We start from the raw sequence: 21485 nt of genomic DNA, 5'->3' as shown, positions 1-21485 counted from the left end.
TGGTGGTGTTTGACTCTTAATTTACCTATGCTGTTGGGTATAGGTCTCACTGTGGTTTTACTTTCCATGACCATTAAGGAGAATAAACATCTTTTTATATGTTTATGTGCCCTTTTTGCCTTTTCTGTGAAATTCCTGTTTAAGTGTGTTTTCTGTTTTTTGTTTGTTTTGTTTGCTTTTTGTTTGTTTTTTTCTTATTGCTTCGTACAGTTTATTCTGGTTGCAAGTCTCTATTGCTTATATGTGCTGGAAATATATTCTTCAGGCTTGCAGCTTGTCTTTTTACTTCCTTATTGTGTTTTTGATGGAAAATTCTTAATGGTTTGTGGTTTTTGTGTTTTGGAAATCATTCTCTGCCAGATGTCATTGATATTCTCTATTGTGTTCTAAATATTTTATAGTTTTTCCTTTTACATTTAGTTTTAAATAGATTTTTCTCCCCTTTGGCTGCTTTTAATATTCTTCTTTAACTTTCTTTTTAGCAGTTTGGCTTTGATATATCTAGGTAGCATTTTCTATCTATCTATCTATCTATCTATATATGTTCTGCTCTGAGTTGAGCATCTTGAGTCTGTGAATTGATGTATTTTATCATTTTTGGAAAAACTTAACAAAACACAGTTGGATTATCCCATCTGCTTCTACATTCAGTCTGTTGCGGTGTCATATGTCATGTAGCCTCTGGAAAATGGAAGTGAATAAAGCAAATGTCAGTATTAAACTAGTATAAGCCCTTTGAAAGGGCCTGGGGTGCCTGAAGCATACTTCAAGAGCCACTGTTCTAAGGTTTTGGTGTGAAACATGTGCTAGCCTCCTCAAATGAGCTTTGGAGTGTTTCCTCTTTTTTTTCTGAGCTCTGGAATAATTTGTGGAAAATTGGAATTATTATTTCTTGAATATTTGGTAGAACTTGGAAATTTTTCTGGGCCTGGAATTTTCTTTATAGGGAGATTTTTAAACTTTTGATTCAGTGTCTTTAATGTTATAGAGCTACTCAGAGTTGCTGTTTCTCCTTGAGATGCTTTTGGTAAGTATATTTTAAAATAATTTTTCCATGTTATCTGAGTTTTCAAATGTACTGGCATAAATTCATTGATACCATCTTATCTTTTAAATATATGCAGCATTTAGAGTTATGTTCCCCTTTTCAGGTATTTATTTGCACCTTTTTCCTTGAATTCTTGATTAATCTTACCAGAATTTTATTAGTCTGTTTTTAAAAAAACAACTTTAACCTTGTTGACCATTTCTATTTTGTTTTTTAATTAATTTCTGTGCTTTTATTTATTATTTTCTTCTGTTATCTTTGGTTTTACTTTGTTGTGATATGTCTTTTTTATAGTTAATCTGCAACTCATAAAGATTTGTAAAGCTCATGTGTGAATACAGTTTTTGTTCCCTTAACCTCAATTTTGTCATATATAGAAACTATTTTTCAAACTATGGAGGACCCATTATTGGGTGGTATAATTGATCTAGTAGGTTATGGCCAGAATTTTTTAAAAGCAATAGAATAACAGTAGAAAAATGGAGGGTTCATTGTATGTTCTGTGGCTAACACTGTGTACTCACAGTACATAGCTTAAAAGTTGTTTTTTGAAACTTTATTTAAAATATCCATATACACACATATATATATCTGTCTATATTGGGTCACAATATAACATATATTTCTTACTGTCAATTTTAGTTTAAAAAAAAGTTTTGAAAAACACTATTAAAGGGTAGTTTGTCTAATATTAATAAAGGTTTCAAACCAGATGGCACAAAATACGTGAGGAGCTTGTTTTTAAATGACATATTCTGTGGCCCTATTTTAAACTTACTGATAACAGCCTCCAGTGGTGGGGCCAAGGAATCTGTTTTAACAAACTCTTGTGCTTCTTACCCTTCAGGTGTTGGGGAACCACTGATTCAAGTATACACATAGACCTTGAGAGCTTCTTGGGAAGTTCTAACATGGGCCAGCGGAGGGCAGCTCCTTGCCTGCATTTGTCCCAAAACTTCCTGTCTTCAAACTCCAGGAGGGATATGCAGAATGGCAAGGAAGCCATACCATAGGGTGGGCCTGGAGCTGGTAGGGGATGGGAGCAGGCAGGAATATTCTGCTGACTATTAGAATGATAGAAAAAGTGAAATCGCTGTCATGCCACATTTCTGTCATAGAACAACTAGAATATATTGAGTGACTGATGTATATACTCCAAAGATGATAATCTTTTAAGCTCAAAATGTATGAATTTTCATGTATTAGCCAATGATAGGCAAATTCCTTGTTATGTTCCAGTTTCTGGTCTTAGAGAGATATGACTTGAAATGATTCATGACTGTTTAGCATATCTTACCCCCAAACTGAAAGTGATTGCAACATTCAAGCTTGGCAATACTCAGCTCGCTAGGCAGGAAGCAGTTTACCATGTGGGCACTGATGGGGAGAGCTCCATTTATCCGAAGTAAAAATGGTTGATAAACTCTAAGATGGTCTATGAGCTTTTCAGTTACTTCCCATTATATTAATAGCTTTCCTGGAAGATCCGTGAGTAGAATGATACCATTTTGTTTATTTACTTTTATTTTATTTTATTTTTTTGAGGAAGAGTCTTGCTCTGTTGCCCAGGCTGGAGTGCAGTGGCACAATCTTGGTTCACTGCACCTCCACCTCCCAGGTTTAAGTGACTGTCTTGCCTCAGCCTCCTGAGTAGCTGGGATTACAGGTGTCCGCCATCACGCCTGGCTAATTTTTGTATTTTTAGTAGAGATGGAGTTTCACCATGTTGGCTAGGCTGGTCTTCAACTCCTGATCTCAGGTGATGTGTCTGCCTTGGCCTCCCAAAGTGCTGGGATTATAGGCATGAGCCACTGTGCCCAGCTCTCTTTTTGTGGATTGGGATTTTGACATGCAGGATGCCAAAATAGCTTGTTGCAGTAACATGGTAAGTATGTGGCAGATGATGCAGCCACACTCAAGGCTCTGCCCTCCCCTGAAACAGTATCTGGGAATCACATAGGAGAAGCTTGTTTGGTAAGGATCTTAAATTGTGGTCTGCATGGGAACTCTGCATTGTTAGCTGAGGACTACAAATGTCTTTACATCTCAGTCAATAATGCGCATTGGCTGTTTTATTTCTCTACGGCTGTATAACAAACCACCCCAAAACTTAGAAGCTTAAAACAACAACAGTCATTTATTTGCTGATGATTGTGGAATCTGTGCAGAGCTTGGTGGGGATGGCTCATCTCTTCCCTAATGGTTTTGACTGAGATCTCTGTGTCCACTGGGGCAGCTTGCCTTCCACTGGGAGCTCAGCTTCCTTAGAGCATGGCAGCTGGATTCTAAGAGTGCAAAGGCAGACTCTATAGGGCCTCTCAAGTCCTGCGCTCAAAAGTCCCAAAACATCACTTCAGCCACATTTTCTTGGTCAAAGCAAATCATAAAGCTAGCCTAGATTCATGGGGGAGGGACATGGATTCTACATTTTGTTTGGAGAAGTACCATCCGAATTCAGGGATGGAAAGAACTGTTGGTGTTCATCTTTGTAAATGAATCTACCACATTGGCCCTTTTCCTCCCTTTCTCCCTTGTATCTCTTTCTCTTCCTCTTCCTCCCTCCCTTTGTCTCTCCTACCCCATTCCTTTCTTCATTTCTTCCATTTATCTAAATGCAACTATCACCTTCATTATAAATCATCACTATATGTTTTATTTAAAGATGAAAGATTAATTTTTTTCTTATTGATATCCTTTTGTACGTAGTCGATACTTTCCTAGTGGTGTTTTTACATTCTGCCTTTTGTTATAGCTTTGTTTTCTCGCCCTCATTAGAGTAGGGTCTTTGTTTTCATCTTTGTTTTCTTCACAGTACGTGATGGGTGCTCAATAATGGTTTGAATGAATAAGTGAACGAAAACAGATTATTTTTCTTTTGACACAGGGTCTTGCTCTGTCACTTGGGCTGGAGTGCAGTGGCACAATCTCAGCTCACCGCAACCTCTACCTCCTGGATTCAAGCAATTCTCCTGCCTCAGCCTCCCAAGTAGCTGAGATTACAGCTGCATGCCACCACACCTGGCTAATTTTTGTATTTTTAGTAGAGACGGGTTTTGTCATGTTGGCCAGGCTGGTCTTGAACTCCTGACCTCAAGTGATCCACCTACCTTGGCCTCTCAAGGTGCTGGGATTATAGATGTGAGCCACCGCACCTGGCTGAAAACAGATTTTGGAATGATGAAGTATCAGTTTGTCCAGTTAAATCATTATTTTATGTTAAGCAAGTGTTTTGAAATAAAATAACTGTCTTTTGCTGTTCCACTTTTGATTTTTCTGCCTTGGTCAGAGCCCTCCTTCCCAGAGTCCCACATTTGCCAGCTTCTGCTTTAAGTAAATGTATATTGATAGGGTATAGTGATATTTTATATTGTGAATTAATATTTATGTTAAATCTATGCAGTACTAAATATTAAATACATTATATACTATTTATTCATGTATCTAGATATATATTTCTAAATGTTTACAAGAAGTGTCCAAAGTCCCTTTTTGTTATTCTACCACACCCTTAAGGGAAAGAAATAGGTACATTAAAAGTAGAGGCTGGGCGCAGTGGCTTATGCCTATAATCCTAGCATTTTGGGAGGCCGAGGCAGGCTGATAGCTTGAGCTCAGGAGTTCAAGACCAGCGTGGGCAACATGGCAAGACTCCTCTACTAAAAATGCAAAAAATTAGCTGGGTGTGGTGGTCACAGTTACTTGGGAGGCCAAAGTGGGAAGATTGCTTGAGCCTGGGGAGGTGGAGGTTGCAGTGAGCTGAGATTGTACCAATGCACTCCAGCCTGAGTGACAGAGTGAAACCCTGTCTCAAAAAAAAAAAAAAAAAAAAAAAAAAAAAAAGTTGAATAGTCTTTGCAAGTGTCATTTGCCATCCTAAATACTTGTTTTTTCTTATTTCTCTCCGTGGTGACCAGGAGTGTGAAAAAGAGGCTGTCTGTGTCATTATGTGTGCGTCGGTCAAGTATAATATCCGGGGTCCTGCCCTCATCCCAAGAATGAAGACCAAGCACCGAATCTACTATATCACCCTCTTCTCCATTGTCCTCCTGGGCCTCATTGCCACTGGCATGTTTCAGTTTTGGCCCCATTCTATCGAGTCCTCAAATGACTGGAACGTAGAGAAGCGCAGCGTCCGTGATGTGCCGGTTGTCAGGCTGCCAGCCGACAGTCCCATCCCAGAGCGGGGGGATCTCAGTTGCAGAATGCACACGTGTTTTGATGTCTACCGCTGTGGCTTCAACCCAAAGAACAAAATCAAGGTGTATATCTATGCTCTGAAAAAGTACGTGGATGACTTTGGCGTCTCTGTCAGCAACACCATCTCCCGGGAGTATAATGAACTGCTCATGGCCATCTCAGACAGTGACTACTACACTGATGACATCAACCGGGCCTGCCTGTTTGTTCCCTCCATCGATGTGCTTAACCAGAACACACTCCGCATCAAGGAGACAGCGCAAGCGTTGGCCCAGCTCTCTAGGTATCTCACACTCATACAGCCCAGCGCCCAAGAGATACTTGAGTGGCCCGCAGGGAACTAAAGGGAAGGGAAGGATGGGAATGCTTCTGCTCTTGAGTCGGTTTCCTGATGCTGTCTTCTTGCAGGACGGGGTGTGTTGGAGGGACTGACTTGCAGCATGAGGCCTGTGTGGCAGCATCCGCCTGTGTGCCCGTGAAGAGTAGTTTGCCATCTCCGGCACTACTGCTGTGGGTTCCCAGCCTCTTAGAGTTCCCAAACTAAGGGTGGCTCTTCTTTGTATATTCTTCCTTTTAAATCTAAATATGCTCCCACCTCCTCTTAGCACTTACATAATACACATTCACTGTAAGAAATCTGAAAATACAGGTAAGCAAAAAGAAGAATCTAAGATTCATTCTGAAATCCTTCCTCTAAGAGATAAATATTATTAATATTTTGATGTTACTAAAAATATACATACACATGTGTATATAAATGTTTTGTTCCAAATGGGATCACACAGTACATACTCTTTTGCTTTTTCCCTTAATATATCACGAATATATTTCCAAATTATGACATAATTTTATGTTCTTTTACTATATAACTTTAAGGGTTGCATAGTATTCCATTTTGTAGATGTTCTACCATATATTTAACCAGGCTTCTCTAATGTATTTTGTATTTCTTTAACCAAATGGTGAACATTTGGGTAGTTTTCAACTTTTCATTATTAGAAGCAGGTCTGTATGGGACAAGCTTGAAGTACACATCCTTTCATTTTTCTCTGTCACGGAGCCAGACTTGTGTCTGATGTGCTGTTGGGATTTCCAGGAGTTTGCTTTGCATACCGGCCCTATTTGGGCTTGGGGATCCTTGGTACTTGTTATCTAGTAACTGACTCTTGTCTCTTCATAGTTGACACATGAATTCTCCTACATTTTAAATTTCTTGACAGGTGGGATCGAGGTACGAATCACCTGTTGTTCAACATGTTGCCTGGAGGTCCTCCAGATTATAACACAGCCCTGGATGTCCCCAGAGACAGGTAGGAGGCATATTTGGGGCTGTCCTTATGATGTGTTCAAGATCCTTTTGTTCATGTGAAATTATATTCCTAAATCTACTGCATACTTTGTAAACAGAATTGTTTATTAAACTAGAAAATTGTCATAAGTATTTTCCTCCTGAAGATTTAGAAGTGCTTAAATCTTTTATGGAAAACCAGTTAGGGCTTATGTCCTGGCATAGCCTCTAAAACTGTTTTCCCACTCTGGATTGTGCACTTCTGAGTGTAACACATCCAGCCCCCAAAAGTGTGACAGGCTTGTGCTAGCTCTCTCTGAATTCGGGAGCATTTGCCACAAGTAGATGCACAGCTTACTGAGAGAAGGTAGCTTGGATATGTAAAAGTGATACCCAAAGCCTGTAATGTGGAGGGTATTGGGGGCACGCTGATTCTCATTTACTTTTTGTGGTTTCAGTCAGTAGGGTTCCTTCTGTCTGTCCCTCCCCCGCTCCCTGCCTGCCTGCCTTCATTACTCGCCCCTCTTGCCTTTCCTTCCTTCTAGAAAAAGCTTTCAAATAGGCAGATGTGGTATGGGGTGGCCATGATTGCCTGAGAGTGACTTTGAGTTCACTCGCTGTATTTATCTGCCCTTTCATCACTGACTGAAACATTTTGGTGTGAGCTTTCTTGGAAAGCTCTGGTATGAGGTGCTACTTAAGGGATCTCTCTTAGTGCTGGGTTCAAGGCTTTGAGGAAAGTAGAAAGTTGGGGCGCAATATATAAGGGTCCCGGGCAATGCTCAAGGTATAGGATTGTTAAGAGTTCACCTAAACTTGTTTATCACCAGTCTTATTACAGTTGGTGTTTAATTCTTAAACTCATTGTTAACTGAAAAGGTAACAGCCTGAGGTATTAGCCTGAGAACAGCCTGAGGCTAGTTCTCAACTTGTTAGAGGCTAACATTATCATTTATGAAAATCGACACGTAGTATTCCTTTTCCCCAGAAGATTAAATCTAAACCTTATTTGCATTAAGTGATTATCTAAAGTCAGTTTTGAGTTTCTGTCTGGAAATATAATTATAGCTAGACGAGACAAACACTCCAGGACCGCCCCTCAGCTTTGGTGTAGAGACCGTTTTGGACGATAGAGGGCAGTCCGGGTGCACAAATGCTGTAGGAAGTGGCTGAACACACAGCAATTCCGGATTTGGCTCTCAGCCCCAGAGAAGGTGTGCCTGTTCCTGAGTGGGCTACTGTTTTATGGATTTGGTTGTTCTGGGGAAGTGAAATAACTTTGGAGAACAGAGAAGGGAAGGAAAAGAGCTGTTATGAATGCAGAGTCTCCATCTCCAGTTCTGGATTTCTTTTCAGAAGGGCTACTTTCTGTTTGGGTCATTTCACTTTTTGCTGACATTTTGGTATATGCATCTGCATGGGAGTTGGATTTTATTTTTATCAAGTGCACATGTTAAATGCGATTTCATTTGTCTGCAGGAAGGTGTCAAGTATACAGGAGAAAGTGTGAGTACATGCCAGTGTTTAGGTGTTAGGATCAGAAAGGTTAAATAGTTTTTCCTATGCATGTGTTTTTGTAAGTGATTATAGCCAATCCTATAGCAGCTGATGAATCACCATCTAGTCCTTTATCTTTGCATGTGGGAAATTTCATTTTGAAACTTAGGTGGCCTTCTTGTTGGGGTAAGGAATAGTAGATTTGTTTGTTAATTTTTCTTATCCTTCATCCTTGCTCCTGGATTCAAAGGAGGCAAGAACCGTGAATGCAGAATGGTTTTACAGGAGCTGCATGTCAGATTGTTTGGAAATTAGAAAACAGATGGGCTAGATTAGACTGCTTTAAGATCTCCTAAAGTTCAAAAGCATAGGTGTGATTACTTAAAAATTATTTTACTTAAGGAAATACAGTACAAGGACCTGGACTGAAGGGAAATATCTGCTCAGTGAATTTTTTTTTAAATGCTGCTTAAATGTTTTTATTTCTCTTTCAATTAAAAAAATCCATACACATGATACATATATACTTTGTACAAGGGTTGAATAGCATGCAACTGTGTAAAGAGTAAAACATAAAAATCGCTTTGATTCCCTCCTCTGTTGTCACTCCCTTCCTGAAAGATACTTATTATTAAAATATGATGTGTTTTTCTAGTCTTTTTTCTATGGATTTAGACACAAGCACACATAAAAACTCATTTTAACTTGAGTAGGAGCATATTTCATGACTTACACATCTTTTAACGACTTAACTGATGTTAGTTTTCTCAGATGTGTTCTGTAATACTGTTACTACCTTGGATTTCTTATCCTTTCTTTGCAAATATCTCTCACACATTTCCACTTTTATGTGGGTGTTTATTTATTTACTTAAACTTGTTATGGAAAATTTCACACCTATATAAAGAAGCGAGACTAGTACAGTGTCCAGCTTCGATCATTAGCTTGAGGCCCGTCTTGTTTCATCCTTACTCTCATCCACCTCCACCTCCGCTAGATTATCTAGAAACAAATGCCAGACATTAGATCATTGCATCTGTAAATATTGTGTGAATCTCTGCATGATACAGCCTTTTCAAAAAATGTAACTAACCATAATACTATTATCATACCTAAGAAAATTAACAGTAATTTTTCCATATCACCAAATAGTCACTAAATATCTAGCCTTTGCTCATGTTTACCTGTCTCACAAATATTGTTTTACCTTTTGTTTGACTCAGTGAACAAATAAGGATGACCGATAGAATCGGTCTGCTTTTTTGGGTTTTGTTTTGTGCAAAACCTGAAGCTTTATATTTGAGGAATTTGCAGGCCTGATTCCATGCATGGTTTAAAGGAAAGCAAAGGATAAACTTGCAGCCTCACTGTGTTTAGACACTGTGAATACTTAGATAGCAGGAGGAGAGCTGTGAGAAAACATGCCAAACACTGGGTTAGGGAGGGTGGAGAATACGGGGCCGTGGAGAGGAAGGCTCAGTGTCAGAGGAGACGTCCCAGAATCAGGCAGCCCTGCAAAGTGCTAAAAATGCTGGATAGCACCTCCAGTGATAGAATACTTGGCCTGACCTGAGTCAGATCATCATATTAATACTTCTTTAGCTGCGGGTTTTCTTTTCAGTCTCCTGCGGCTTTGGAACTGATCTCTGGTTTGGGGATACATAATGGGAAAACAGAATGTGCTGTTCAGAAATTCACTTTTCAGTCAATGTAAACCATGTGTTCTGTAAAGCAAGGGATGCTTACAGTATTTTCCCCATTATAATGTAATGGAGACCTTGGCAGAAGAAGATACAGTGACTTAGAGTTAAAGTCTTGTCAGTAGCAGGGCTGGCATGAGGCCAGTTTGACTAACTGCAGTCGTGGCTCTTTTTGAGATGACAAACAGATTGCATGTGGATGATCTTCAGTGTAAGGCATGCTTCTGATTGCTGCTTTCCTACTGCCAGTGCTGAACACTCACCTTAACCCCTCTGGAACAGAATAACAAGTTTGGGACCCCAGGGACAGAATAACAGTAAAGGTTGATGTGATATACACCTGCTTCCTTTCTCTCCACATACACACCCACTTCTCCTCTGGGGCTGTGAGACGACCCTGGCTTACCTGGACTGCTTGGTGCCTGAATATTGCATCCATGTCTGCTTCTCTGCACATAGGCCATGGGGCCCATAGAGTCTGCTTGCCATCATGGTCATGGAACCTGCCCAAATTCATGTTGGATGGATTCAGTGCTGCATGCTAATCAGGAAAAATAAGACCGTATGTTGGTACTAAGGATAGTCATTATGTTTTACAGAGTAGACCGGCAGCTGGAGAAGTTTTTAGCCTGCAAGTTACCTCACTCACCAGTTCTTGGTTTCATAAAGCTTAAACAAACAGAGTGGGATTTCCAGGGGTGATTTGAAAATCTTTGAACCTAAACTGGTCATGTTAGAAGGGAATGTAGGTTGTCATCAGGGCAGGGAGGGGATTGGTAGCAATCAATATTGCAAAAAATGTGGTTTCTCAGTTGAGACATCTTGGCTCAGACTTTGCAGTGTGTGCAACTGGCAAAATTCTGCCCTAGAAAGTGATTTTGATGGGTTTGGGGTCCTGGGAGAGAATAACAGTAAAAGCTGGTGTGATATACACCTGCTTCCTTTCTCTGATGAAGTGTCATTGTACTACTTGCTGGATCCAGTTTAAACAATGTGGTCACTGTTTTCTAATTAAGGAGAGTAAAGGCTAGTACAAGCAAACTGCAAGAGAAGCACTGAGGGTTTAATTCTAGGTTCTGCTTCCTGTATAGGGAATTGGGTTAATAAGACTAAGTAGCTGGAATGGACAGTGAGAGCTGGTGGAGGCTACATGATTGACACGTAACTCTGGGATGATGGTGGAAAGAACTGCTTGAGGCAGAGATTGGAGAGAGGCTGGGGTGTAAGCGATGTGAGATGTGACACTTTCTGGCCACCAGTGCTTTCCAGGCCCATTGTCTTCTGAGATTCTAGCCAGTGGTTGGTAAATGACTGCCCCAACCAGTCTTCCCATGCAGAACTGTTATTCCTATTATTGTAATTGTGTTTATTTATAAAGTATGGCTAAGGAGAGGTGAATGGGATCTGAGGGAGGTAGCAGAGAGGCTGTCCATAAGGTGTCCTCTGGGCTATGATGTGTTTCAAAAACTAGGAAGTAAGGAAAGGGTATTTAGGACCCTGGGGGAAGGCTGGTGATTCAAGGATAGAATGCAGCTGATGGCCCCGAGATGCGTGTATAAGGCATTGTCTTTGTAGAAAACTGACTCCGTAAACATTAGCTGATTTCGATAATAAAGACTCAGTAATTCCTGTTCCTCTCCACAGTGTGTATCAGAATAAAGTCCTTTCTTTCTCATCGTTTAACAAAATACTTTGCTTTCAGGGCCCTGTTGGCTGGTGGCGGCTTTTCTACGTGGACTTACCGGCAAGGCTACGATGTCAGCATTCCTGTCTATAGTCCACTGTCAGCTGAGGTGGATCTTCCAGAGAAAGGACCAGGGTAAGGTACATTCATCCCAGCCAGGTGTGCCTTTACTGAATCTGTGAGATGTTGATGAGGTTTAGTGTGGTGGGCATCAAAGCAACCAATACATCAGTTACAGGGTAGGGTCCTTGAGGCACCCATCTTTCCCACCTCCGTGCCAGTCTTATTCATCTTGCAGTTTTCTCTATCTCCGTAAATTCACAGTGCGGTCTACCAAGTTTTCTAAACCAGGAATCCATGTGGTATCCTTAACTCCGTTCCCTCCTTTGTTTCTTATATCAAAGTAGGAAGTCCTGTTGATTCTACATCCTAAATACTTCCTAGGTCTGTCTGCTCCCCGAATCCTCCTCTTCTACCCTAGACCAGGTTACTGTCATCTCTCCATTGGATTGCTGAAACAGCTTCCTATGTGGTTTCGCTGCCTCTGGTCTTGTTCCCCTCGAGTCTGATCCTTGGCTTCACATTGCCCTTAGGATAAGATTCACGTTGGTCCTTAGCCCACAGTCCCTAAAACATCTTTCAAGGCTCTCTTTCTTCTGACCACTATCTCCATCTTTAGCTTTGTGTCTGAGAACTTTTTACTTCTTTCAGTTCCTAGAACAAGCTGTGCTCTCTCAGTTTTTCTGGGCAGCAGACACATTCTCCACTGTCTGCAGACCTTCTTCCTCATCTTCATCAGTCTAACATCCTGCTTGTGCCTTAGGTTTCAGCTTGGAACCACCTTCTGGGATGGGGTGCAGGGGGTACCTTCTTGGCCCCTGCCCTGGCTCCTCTGCTTTATGCTCCCATAGCAGCCTGCACATCTCCTAGAGTGATGCTGCCCATCGCTGCACACATGATGCCCATTGTGATGACTTGCTCAAAGCCTGTCCTGTTTGGATTTTGGATTTTGTACGTGCAGTGAAGCTGAGGTTAGGCTTTTGTTTCTGCTTTGTTTTGCTTTTTTAAGTGACAGAGTCTTGCTATCTTGCCCAGGCTAGATTCAAACTGTTGGGCTCAAGTGACTCTCCTGCCTCAGCCTCCCAAGTAGCAGGAACTGTAGGCCCATGCCACTGCATCCAGCTGTTTTTTTAAACTACCGTATCTTCAGTGTCTGGCATTTCTTGGCTCATATTTTAGTCTGTGAGGGAGTAAATGAAAAGGGCTGACAACATGGATGTAACCTTTTTTTTTTCTGTAGTCTGTGTAAAAATTGTGCTATTTCCTGGTGAGAATCTCAATGAGCTTTAAACAAACATGATAATAAAAGCATCCTTTACTTGTGTGGAAGTGCTCAGAAGCAGAGGTGACCAATATATACATTTTGACACTAAAAATGTCGTATTTCGTTTGAGAAATGGGTCTCATGGAAATAGTTTGCTTGGAGAACATTAGAACCATTCTTTAACTATCTCAAACCTCCCCTTAGAAACCTTTGTGGACTCTGAGAAGTAAGAGAACTTTTCTCAGGAGAAGACATCTCTCTCCTGTTCGTGTTCTACCATGTGGCCCGGGACCAAATTCTGAAACTTACATTAGCCATCCACTTAGCATATTTTGTTATGTAGACGATGTGTAAAGCCCAGGTGAGCTCGAGACATTTTTGTTCCTACCCTTAGGCAAATGCGGAGCAAGACTGAGTGGTTCATGAAGTTGTTGCTTAGGACGTCTTCCTGGATTTTTCTCACTTTGTGGACTTCCAGAGTTGACTTACTTTATTTTAAGAATTGAGATTAATTTATATACCATAAAATTTACTCTTTTAATGTGTACAATTTAATGGTTTTTAGTATATTCACAAAATTGTGCAACTATCATCACGCCTACTACCTAATTCTAGAACATTTTCATCACTCCACAAATAAACCTAATATCCAATAGCAGTCAGTCCTTACCTCTGTCCCCAGCAAGAATCCTTAATCTGCTTTTTCTCTCTATGGGTTTGCCTATTCTGGACATTTCCTATCAACATAATTATACAATAAATGGTCTTTTGTACCTGTCTTCTTTCACTCAGCATAATGTTTCCAAGGCTTATTCATGTCAGAGATGGAATCAGTACTTCCTTTGTTTTTTGGCTGAATATTTCATCATATGAATATACCACATTTTGTTCATCTCTTCATCAGTTGATGGAAATTTGGATTATTTCCACCTGTTAGCTCTTATGAATAATGCTGCTAGGAACATTTGTATACAAGTTTTTGTGTAAAGCTGGTTTCAGTTCTCTTGACCTAGGAGCAGAACCGCTGGGTCATATGGTAGCTCTGTGTTTAACTTTTTGAGGAGCTGCCAAACTCTTTTCCAAAGCGGCTGCACCATTTCACATTCCCACCAGCCACATATGAGGGTTTCGATTTCCCCAGATCCTCACTAACCCTTGTTGTTGCCTGTGTTTTTTATTCTAGCCATCCTAGTGTATGTGAAGTCGTATCTTCATTGTGGTTTTGGTTTGCATTTCCCTACTGACTGATAATTTTGAGTATCTTTTCATGTGCTTATTGGCCATTTATATAACTTCTTTGGAGAAATGTCTATTCAGATCATTTGCCGATTTTAAAATTGAATTGTCTCTTTATCGTAGAGCTATAAGAATTCTTTATCTATAACAGATGTTAGAACCTCATCAGATCCATGATTTGCAAATCCTTTCTCCCATTCTATAGATTGCTTTTCACTTTCTTTTTTTTTTTTTTTTTTTTGAGACGGAGTTTTGCTCTTGTTGCCCAAGCTGGAGTGCAATGGCGTGATCTCGGCTCACCAAAACCTCCGTCTCCCGGATTCAAGTGATTCTCCTGCCTCAACCTCCCAAGTAGCTGGGATTACAGGCGTGCGCCACCACGCCCAGCTAATTTTGTATTTTTAGTAGAGACGGGGTTTCTCCATGTTTGTCAGGCTGGTTTCAAACTCCTGACCTCAGGTGATCCACCCACCTTGTCCTCCCAAAGTGCTGGGATTATAGGTGTGAGCCACCGCACCTGGCCTCACGTTCTTGATAGTGTCCTTTGATGCACAAAAGTTCCTCATTTTGATGAAGTCAATTTATCTGTTTTTCCTTTGGTTACTTGCAGTTTGGTGTCATTTTTAAGAAACCATTGCCTAATCCAAGGCCATGAAGATTTGCCCTTACGTTTTCTTCTAAGAGTTTTACAGTTTTGGCTCTTAAATTTAGATTTGTGGTTCATTTTGGTTAATTTTTGTATGTGGTATAAGGTGGGGGTCCAGCTTCATTCTTTTGCTTGTGTATGTCTAGTTGTCTGAACACCACTTGTTGAAAAAACAAGTCTTCTTCTATTGAATGGTCTTGGTACCCTTGTTAAAAATCAACTGGCCATAGATGTATGGGTTTATTTTTGGATTGTCAATTCGAATCTGTTGGTCTATATGTCTATTATGCCAGTACTACATTGTCTTGGTTACCTTAGCTTTGTATTAAGTTTTGAAATAAATGTAAGTTCACCAACTTTGTTCTTCCTTTTTCTTGTTTTAAGAGACAAGGTCTCGCTCTGTCACCCTGGAGTGCTGGATCGAATTGGTGGGATCATAACTCACTGCAGCCTTGAACCCCTGGGCTCAGGCGATCCTCCTGCCTCAGCCTCCCAAGTAGCTAGGACTATAGGTATATGCCACCACGCCTGGCTAATTTTTTATAGAGATGGGTTCTTGTGATACTGCCCAGGCTGTGTTCTTCTTTTTCAGAGTTTTTCTGACTATTCAAGGTCCTTTGCATTTTAATTAACTATTTTTGTTATAAGTAAATATAAATAAAAAACAGTCTAAACTCTTTGTGCTTATATAACTACAAAACTGAAACAAATTTACAAATTAAATATAAGCACATCTACAAAACTAATAACATTTAGATTAACAATTGAATATGATAGCTGATGCTGTTTCTTTGAAATGGGATTGCATCTTTAAGGTGAATATGGAGTTAATTATGGATTTGCTGGGTTTGATGTGCCTATACTGTTGTATGTTGGGTGAAAATGTACTTTTTTTTTTTAACCATGTTTTCTATATGAAACATTAGAAGTTTCCCTTTAGATAGCATATTGTGACATCATTTATCTTCATATGGTACAGATACATGATTCATACTTTTTCCCAATATTTTATTATGAAAATTTCCAAACAGCAAAGTTTAAAAAATTTTACACTGAACATAATGTATACCCACAGCTTAGATTCTATCTGCATTTTACTCTACTGCTTTATATGATTTACATTTTTAGTGTTTCTCTCATCTCATTAGCCCATTAAATAGAAACTTGGAAGTTGAATATTTTTTAGCAGTATTCATCATTAAATATGAGCAAAACTATCCCCATACTAATTTTTTGGATTATCATCACAATGGAAATACACAAATAATTCTTATAGTGAATTCATGGACAGAAGAAACTGGTATAATTCAGTGCCCTATTTTGAGGTTAGATTTTCATAAATTCAGAAAGGATGATCTACATAAGCCCCGCTGGTACCCTTTGGGGTGGTACAAGTTTCTGTTATGTGCCTATGGTCTTAATTTGGCATATTTATGTAGCATGAGATAGAAATAACTATAAGTAGAGAAAAGAGTTACTTCTCTGCTGCTTCTGTGAGCATTTACTTAAATCTGTTGTGTGATTTAAAAAGTTTTTATTCATTTCTTTTTCTCTTTTTTTCCTCCTAAAGTTGTTCTGGAAATTATTTAATTTAATTCAGTTTAGTTCAGTTCACTTCAAGTCAAACCTTTATTGAAAGTCTGTTTGGACCAAGTATTGGGCTATACTGCTGTCTCTCATCAGGAGATAAGGGAATGATTTTGTCCCCCAGGGGACATTTGGCCATATATATATGTATATGTATATATGTGTGTATATATATGTGTATATATATGTATATATGTGTGTATATATGTGTGTATATATGTATATATGTGTGTATATATGTGTATATATATGTGTATATATGTGTGTATATATGTATATATATATGTGTGTGTGTATATATATATATACACACATATACATATGTATAGATATGCATTTTTGACTGTCATGACTGTGGGGATGTGTGTCACAGGGTCCTGAAGACCACTTCCAGTTACTATGGTTTGCCAGGAGGGCTCCATGACTCAGCATATAATTGTACTAATGTCTGTGGCAAAAGGATGCACAGCACACTCAGAGAGGTAGAAGGCGCATGGGGTGAATCTGGAGAAACCAGGCACAAGCCTTCAAGTGCCTTCTTCCAGTGGAGTGCACAGGATGTGCTCAGTTCCCTCAGCAGGAAGCTGTGACAACACTTGTGAAATGCTGTCAACCAAGGGAGCTCGTCAGAGACTTAGCACCCAGGGCCTTTCTTAGGAGCTGATTGCATAGGCTGTCTCTGCCTGGCACGTGCCAAACTTCCAGACTCCCAGAAGGAAAGCATGTGTTCAGCATAAACCACACTTGTTTGTGCAGTTTGGACACAGTGAGCCACTCTTATCAGTTCCAGGGATGATGGGAACCCCCTCCAAATCCAAGTTTCCAGCTGACAGCCAAAGACCAAACTTATAAGCAAGCCTTTCTAAGGAGAACACTCAGGCCTGCCATGTTAATTCTTCCCTGCATAGGGCAGGGCAGCCCCCATCATCAAGAATTACTGGGTGCAAATGTCAGCAGCGCTGGGGTTGAGAAACCCTGGGTGAGGCAGAGAGTGACATGTGAGGACTGGTCTGCTAGGACTGCTCAGCTGCTGTGGGCCTCTGTCTTCAGTGCACTTTTCTTGAGACCACTTGAACCAAACTCTCTTTATTGTTTAATCCCTCTCATATGATCTACCTCTCTTATATTGGTTTAGGACTCTTAATCCCCTTCAGGTTTAATCCAGGGAAGAAAACTGAAAATAAAAGCTTTAAGTGAAAATAAAACAAAGGAGAAAAACCACTCCAAACAGTAAAACTCATTTTCAAATAATTAGTTTCAGAGATTTTATATTGGTGGTATTTTCCTAGTAATTTAGTGTCTCTAATTTTTATGTATAACTCAGCTGGAATTAATATCTTTAACTAGATCCTTTGAAAAGGTGTCAGTTTCTAAAGTTCTGTGGTTCAATAACCCGACAGGAGTGCCCAGTTTATCTTCAGGGTAGCACCGAAAGGTAAGGTTGCGCTGAGCATGAACCTGCCTCTGCTGGCCAGTAGATGGATTTCTGCAACTTGGCTTGGGCCCATGCTGTCCATTTCGGTGCCAGCTTGCAGTCTGGTCATGCACTTGTGATGTTAACTTTTATATAAGAACATCTCCTACAACCACCCCTCCCTGCCCCCGAAAACCAAGACAAAAAAAAATTAAAAAGTAAAGACAGGTTCAGACTCATCATCCTGCCAGGGATGTGGGAGAAGGCGGGGTGGGCCACTTCATGGCAGTGTTTTGGGTTTGTTGATCCTTGTGAGAGTTGCTGTTTAAGGGAATTCCCACATCTATTGCGGGCTATACAGAATAGTGAGAGCTTTGCTTTTATTTTTGTTTTAAATCTCTGTCAGTATTTGTTCAATGGGAAGTGGATGATTGTTGCTATTGATAGCTGCTTCTCACAGCTGTTTTGGCCTCAGCTGGAATTCTTGTCATTTTCCTTCTAAAATGAACTAAATTGGGAGTTTACAACGGTTACTATTGAGGGAGACTTCAAGTTCTCAGCATGGTTTTGCTTAAACTTAGATATCAGCGCTGCTGGGAGGAGACATGAAAGCCATAGCTAGTCATTTCAGTCTTTAAAAGAAAAACAAATCCACCTTAAAATTTAGTTGGTTTAAAACTAAAATGGGCATACTCCTTCAACTATCTGTCAGGTCAAGGACAGCCAGCATGCAAGCAGGGGACACATTTTTAGACTTGTTCACATCTATACATTTATGTTGAAAATGGAGTAGCAGTAGAGCGGGGATCCAGTGATCCTGGTAACTGAATGTCTAAAATAGAACTTTATTTCTCATCAGTGAAATCTAACCCAGAGTCTTTCTTAAGAGTTTCTTTGGGCACCACACATCATCTGTATTTATTTCTATATCTGTACAGATAGATGTCTATCTATTTATGCATATTGAAAACCATGCATTCATCTCAGTATCTCCAGTTCCATCCAACACTGCAGGGGCATTCTGGTTTTCTCTCTTTCCATGTTTGTAACTCCCTTCTCTGACTCCTAGAAATCTGGCTCTCATTATCCTCAACATCTTTACTTATTTGATCAACCCTCTTATATTCATCAAACTTCTGTTGCCCCCTTGCCCCCACACTGCACAGAGGCCTTCCCCACCCCTCCTCATCCCTGCTCAGACTCTGACCCCCCACATTGTGCTGCCCTGCACCCTCCCAGCACAGATGCCTTCCTTACACTTCTTGGATTCTAGCGCTGGGGTGATGCTATCATTACCATCATTCTCCCCACAACTTGGGCATCCTTCTCAGCCTGCCCAGGCTCTAACACTCTCTTCTGAGCTGCCCAGATGCCCTCCTAACCTCACTTGGTCTCCAGCATCCCCATAACCCTTCCCACAGCACAGAAGCCTTCCTTTCCCTTCTGGGGCTCTGATACCCTGCGCCAGGCTACCTTACTACTCTTCTCTTAAGCAGAAGCTCCCACCCCACTAGGGCTTGAACATTCCACATGCACCTTCTTCCCCACCCGACCATGCAGAAATGCCCTCTGGGACTCCAACACGCTATGCCCTTCTGCCTGGACATCCTCTTCACTCCTCTTGGATGCCCACCTGTTTATTCTTTTTCTGGAGAGGGTAGAACACTAGTTTTGTGCTATCAGCTCTACTTAAAGAGAAAGACTCCAGAAACATCCATGAGATCCTTCAGAGAACCAGGGTCTTATGGTTTGGAAAGACCTTTAAAGACCATTTAGCTCTTAACTTGATGCATGACTTTTCAGTAACTTTTTACTGAAAAAGTTTCTGATTTATATTGAAAAATCAGCAACTTACAACACAGTCTGTTTCATTTTTGAATAGCTTTAATTATTAAGGAAGTTTCCCTGCTTGTCTTGTGGGTTTGACTATAAATTCTCCTCTTGTTTAAACAGGTAAGTTTGATTATGGAAGTAATTTGAGCAAAGATGGTGTTTACTTTGAGATGAGCTGCGGGTGCTCCCTATATGCGATCTCGCCATCACTAAGGCATCTTCTGAAAATTAATACTTTTACAAAAGAAAAATTATTGAGGCTCAGGGCTTGGAGTAGAACTCAAAAGCCTGTTTCAGTGTCTAGAAAGAATACTTTTGGCTATAAATATTGAACATATTGCTCAATAAATTGTAATTTAGGAGGAAATGGGCCAGGAAAAAGGAACCAGTCTGTACAGCCGATCCAAACCATCTCCCCACTGGGTTGCTGTTGTATATCTTTCTTATCTCCACTTACTGTCACCCTGGCCTCTGGCTCTCACCTACCTTGTGGAGCAGCTCCATTAAGTGGAACTTTCTGCAGTAAGGACATGGTCAACATTTGTGCTGTCAGGCAGCCCCCAGCCACATATGACTATTGAGCACTGGAAATGGGCCTAGTGTGACTGACAAACTGAACTTTTAATTTTATTTACTTTAAATTAGTTTAATTTAAATGGCCTCAGGTGGCTAGTTGCTATTAGTGAAGTTCTAGGGAGTCTGCTGGTTCCTTTTTTTCTTAATTGTGATGTGTTAAGTGCCTTTTGCTGTTAGGCCAAAACCAGAATTGATCCTGAGGATGTAAAAGCAGTCTGGTTGTGGTATAGGTTGCTCTTTTCTCTGGTTTATATGACTAGTCTAGCTGGCTAGGCAGGTGTTCACCTTCACTCATTGCCTTATGTGATTTGGACCTGAAGCTTAATCCTCTGTAAAAGAAGATGACCTTCTCAGTTAGAGTATAATTATTGAGTGAGATGCTCCTCAGCTAGAACTTCCAAACAACTCTGAGTAACTAAGGAAAAGTAACAATTACCATTCTCTCTTCAAAGCCAAAAACAAACAAACAAACAAAAAATGGATGGATTCACAAACTCTAGGTTGTGTGGTGGCGTTACCTGTGAGAGATACGTAGCCTTAGTATTTTCCCTGGGCTGTACCAGTTTGAGCTGAATTTCAGTGTGTGCTGCTTCTAGGCCTAATGAGTGTTTCATTTCTTCCTGGAACATACTTTCTGTGATTCTTCTCTTTGACACTGATTCCTTGTGGTCCCTCAGTCTAAACAGGTTGAGTATCCCTTATCCAAAATGCTCAGGACCAGAAGTGTTCTGGACTCCTGATTTTTTCAGATTTTGGAGTATTTGCGTTATACTCTTGGTTGAGCATTCCACATCCAGAAATTTAAAATGTTTCAATGAGCATTTCTTTTGAGCATCATGTTGGCATCCAGAAAGCTTTGGATTTTGGAGCATTTTGGATTTCAGATTTTCAGATTTGATATGCTCAGCCTGTATAGCTTTTATGTTCTGTACGCTCTCTGTCTTGTTTGAGTCTTGTCTTCCAGGAGGGAATTACTTCCCATCTGGTCTCTCCAAAATCTTCCCCTTGATTTCAGACTTACTAACTTTGTGTTTTCATTTCTGTCTCTTGTGGAGATCTGCATGGCACTAGACCCTTGGAGATCTTTCTTCCCTCTGTTTTCTTTTATACATCCTTGCCATCAAGATGTTAAGACTGGAGATTCCATGCTTTGATGAAGATCGTTTTTTCTACTTCTTGTTTTCAACTACCAATTCGGTCTCCCTTCCATTTATGTGGCCTCGACGATGGGGACTTTCCCTGCAGCCTCTGCATTGCACAGGGATGCTGTTCGACAGCCAGGAGCAGCCCTTTCCAGAGCCCTTTGGTTGCATGCCAGTGCTTCCCATCAAGCTTCCCTCTTTCCCCATTTGAAGAATGCAGCCAGCTTCCAGTCCCTTTCAGATCAGGGACTCACATGTAACTAAGACAACACTTTGATATTCCTTCCAAATTATCAGTTTCTCTTCTACACAC

At 40.4% G+C, this 21485-nt stretch overlaps 1 protein-coding gene across 5 annotated transcripts in view; it reads left to right on the top strand.

Moving 5' to 3' along the window:
- The window catches only part of EXT2 (exostosin glycosyltransferase 2), a 166400-nt gene that overhangs the window by 18903 nt on the left and 126012 nt on the right, over positions 1–21485 (top strand). For 4 of the 5 annotated variants that reach the window (XM_032166216.2, XM_032166219.2, XM_032166218.2 and 1 more), the window contains exons 2-4: positions 4963–5528; positions 6466–6555; positions 11433–11549. In XM_032166216.2, the coding sequence (XP_032022107.1) occupies positions 4963–5528; positions 6466–6555; positions 11433–11549 (773 nt within the window). Of the gene's footprint in view, positions 1–988; positions 1028–4962; positions 5529–6465; positions 6556–11432; positions 11550–21485 lie in introns of all 5 variants that reach the window. The other variant, XM_032166217.2, reaches the window with a different exon arrangement.

The sequence above is a fragment of the Hylobates moloch genome, unplaced genomic scaffold (assembly GCF_009828535.3).
Source record: "Hylobates moloch isolate HMO894 unplaced genomic scaffold, HMol_V3 SCAFFOLD_11, whole genome shotgun sequence".
In the NCBI taxonomy this organism is placed as follows: Eukaryota; Metazoa; Chordata; class Mammalia; order Primates; family Hylobatidae; genus Hylobates; species Hylobates moloch.
The sequence above is the reverse complement of the archived record's forward strand: the minus strand, read 5'-3'. Positions and strand labels throughout refer to the sequence as shown.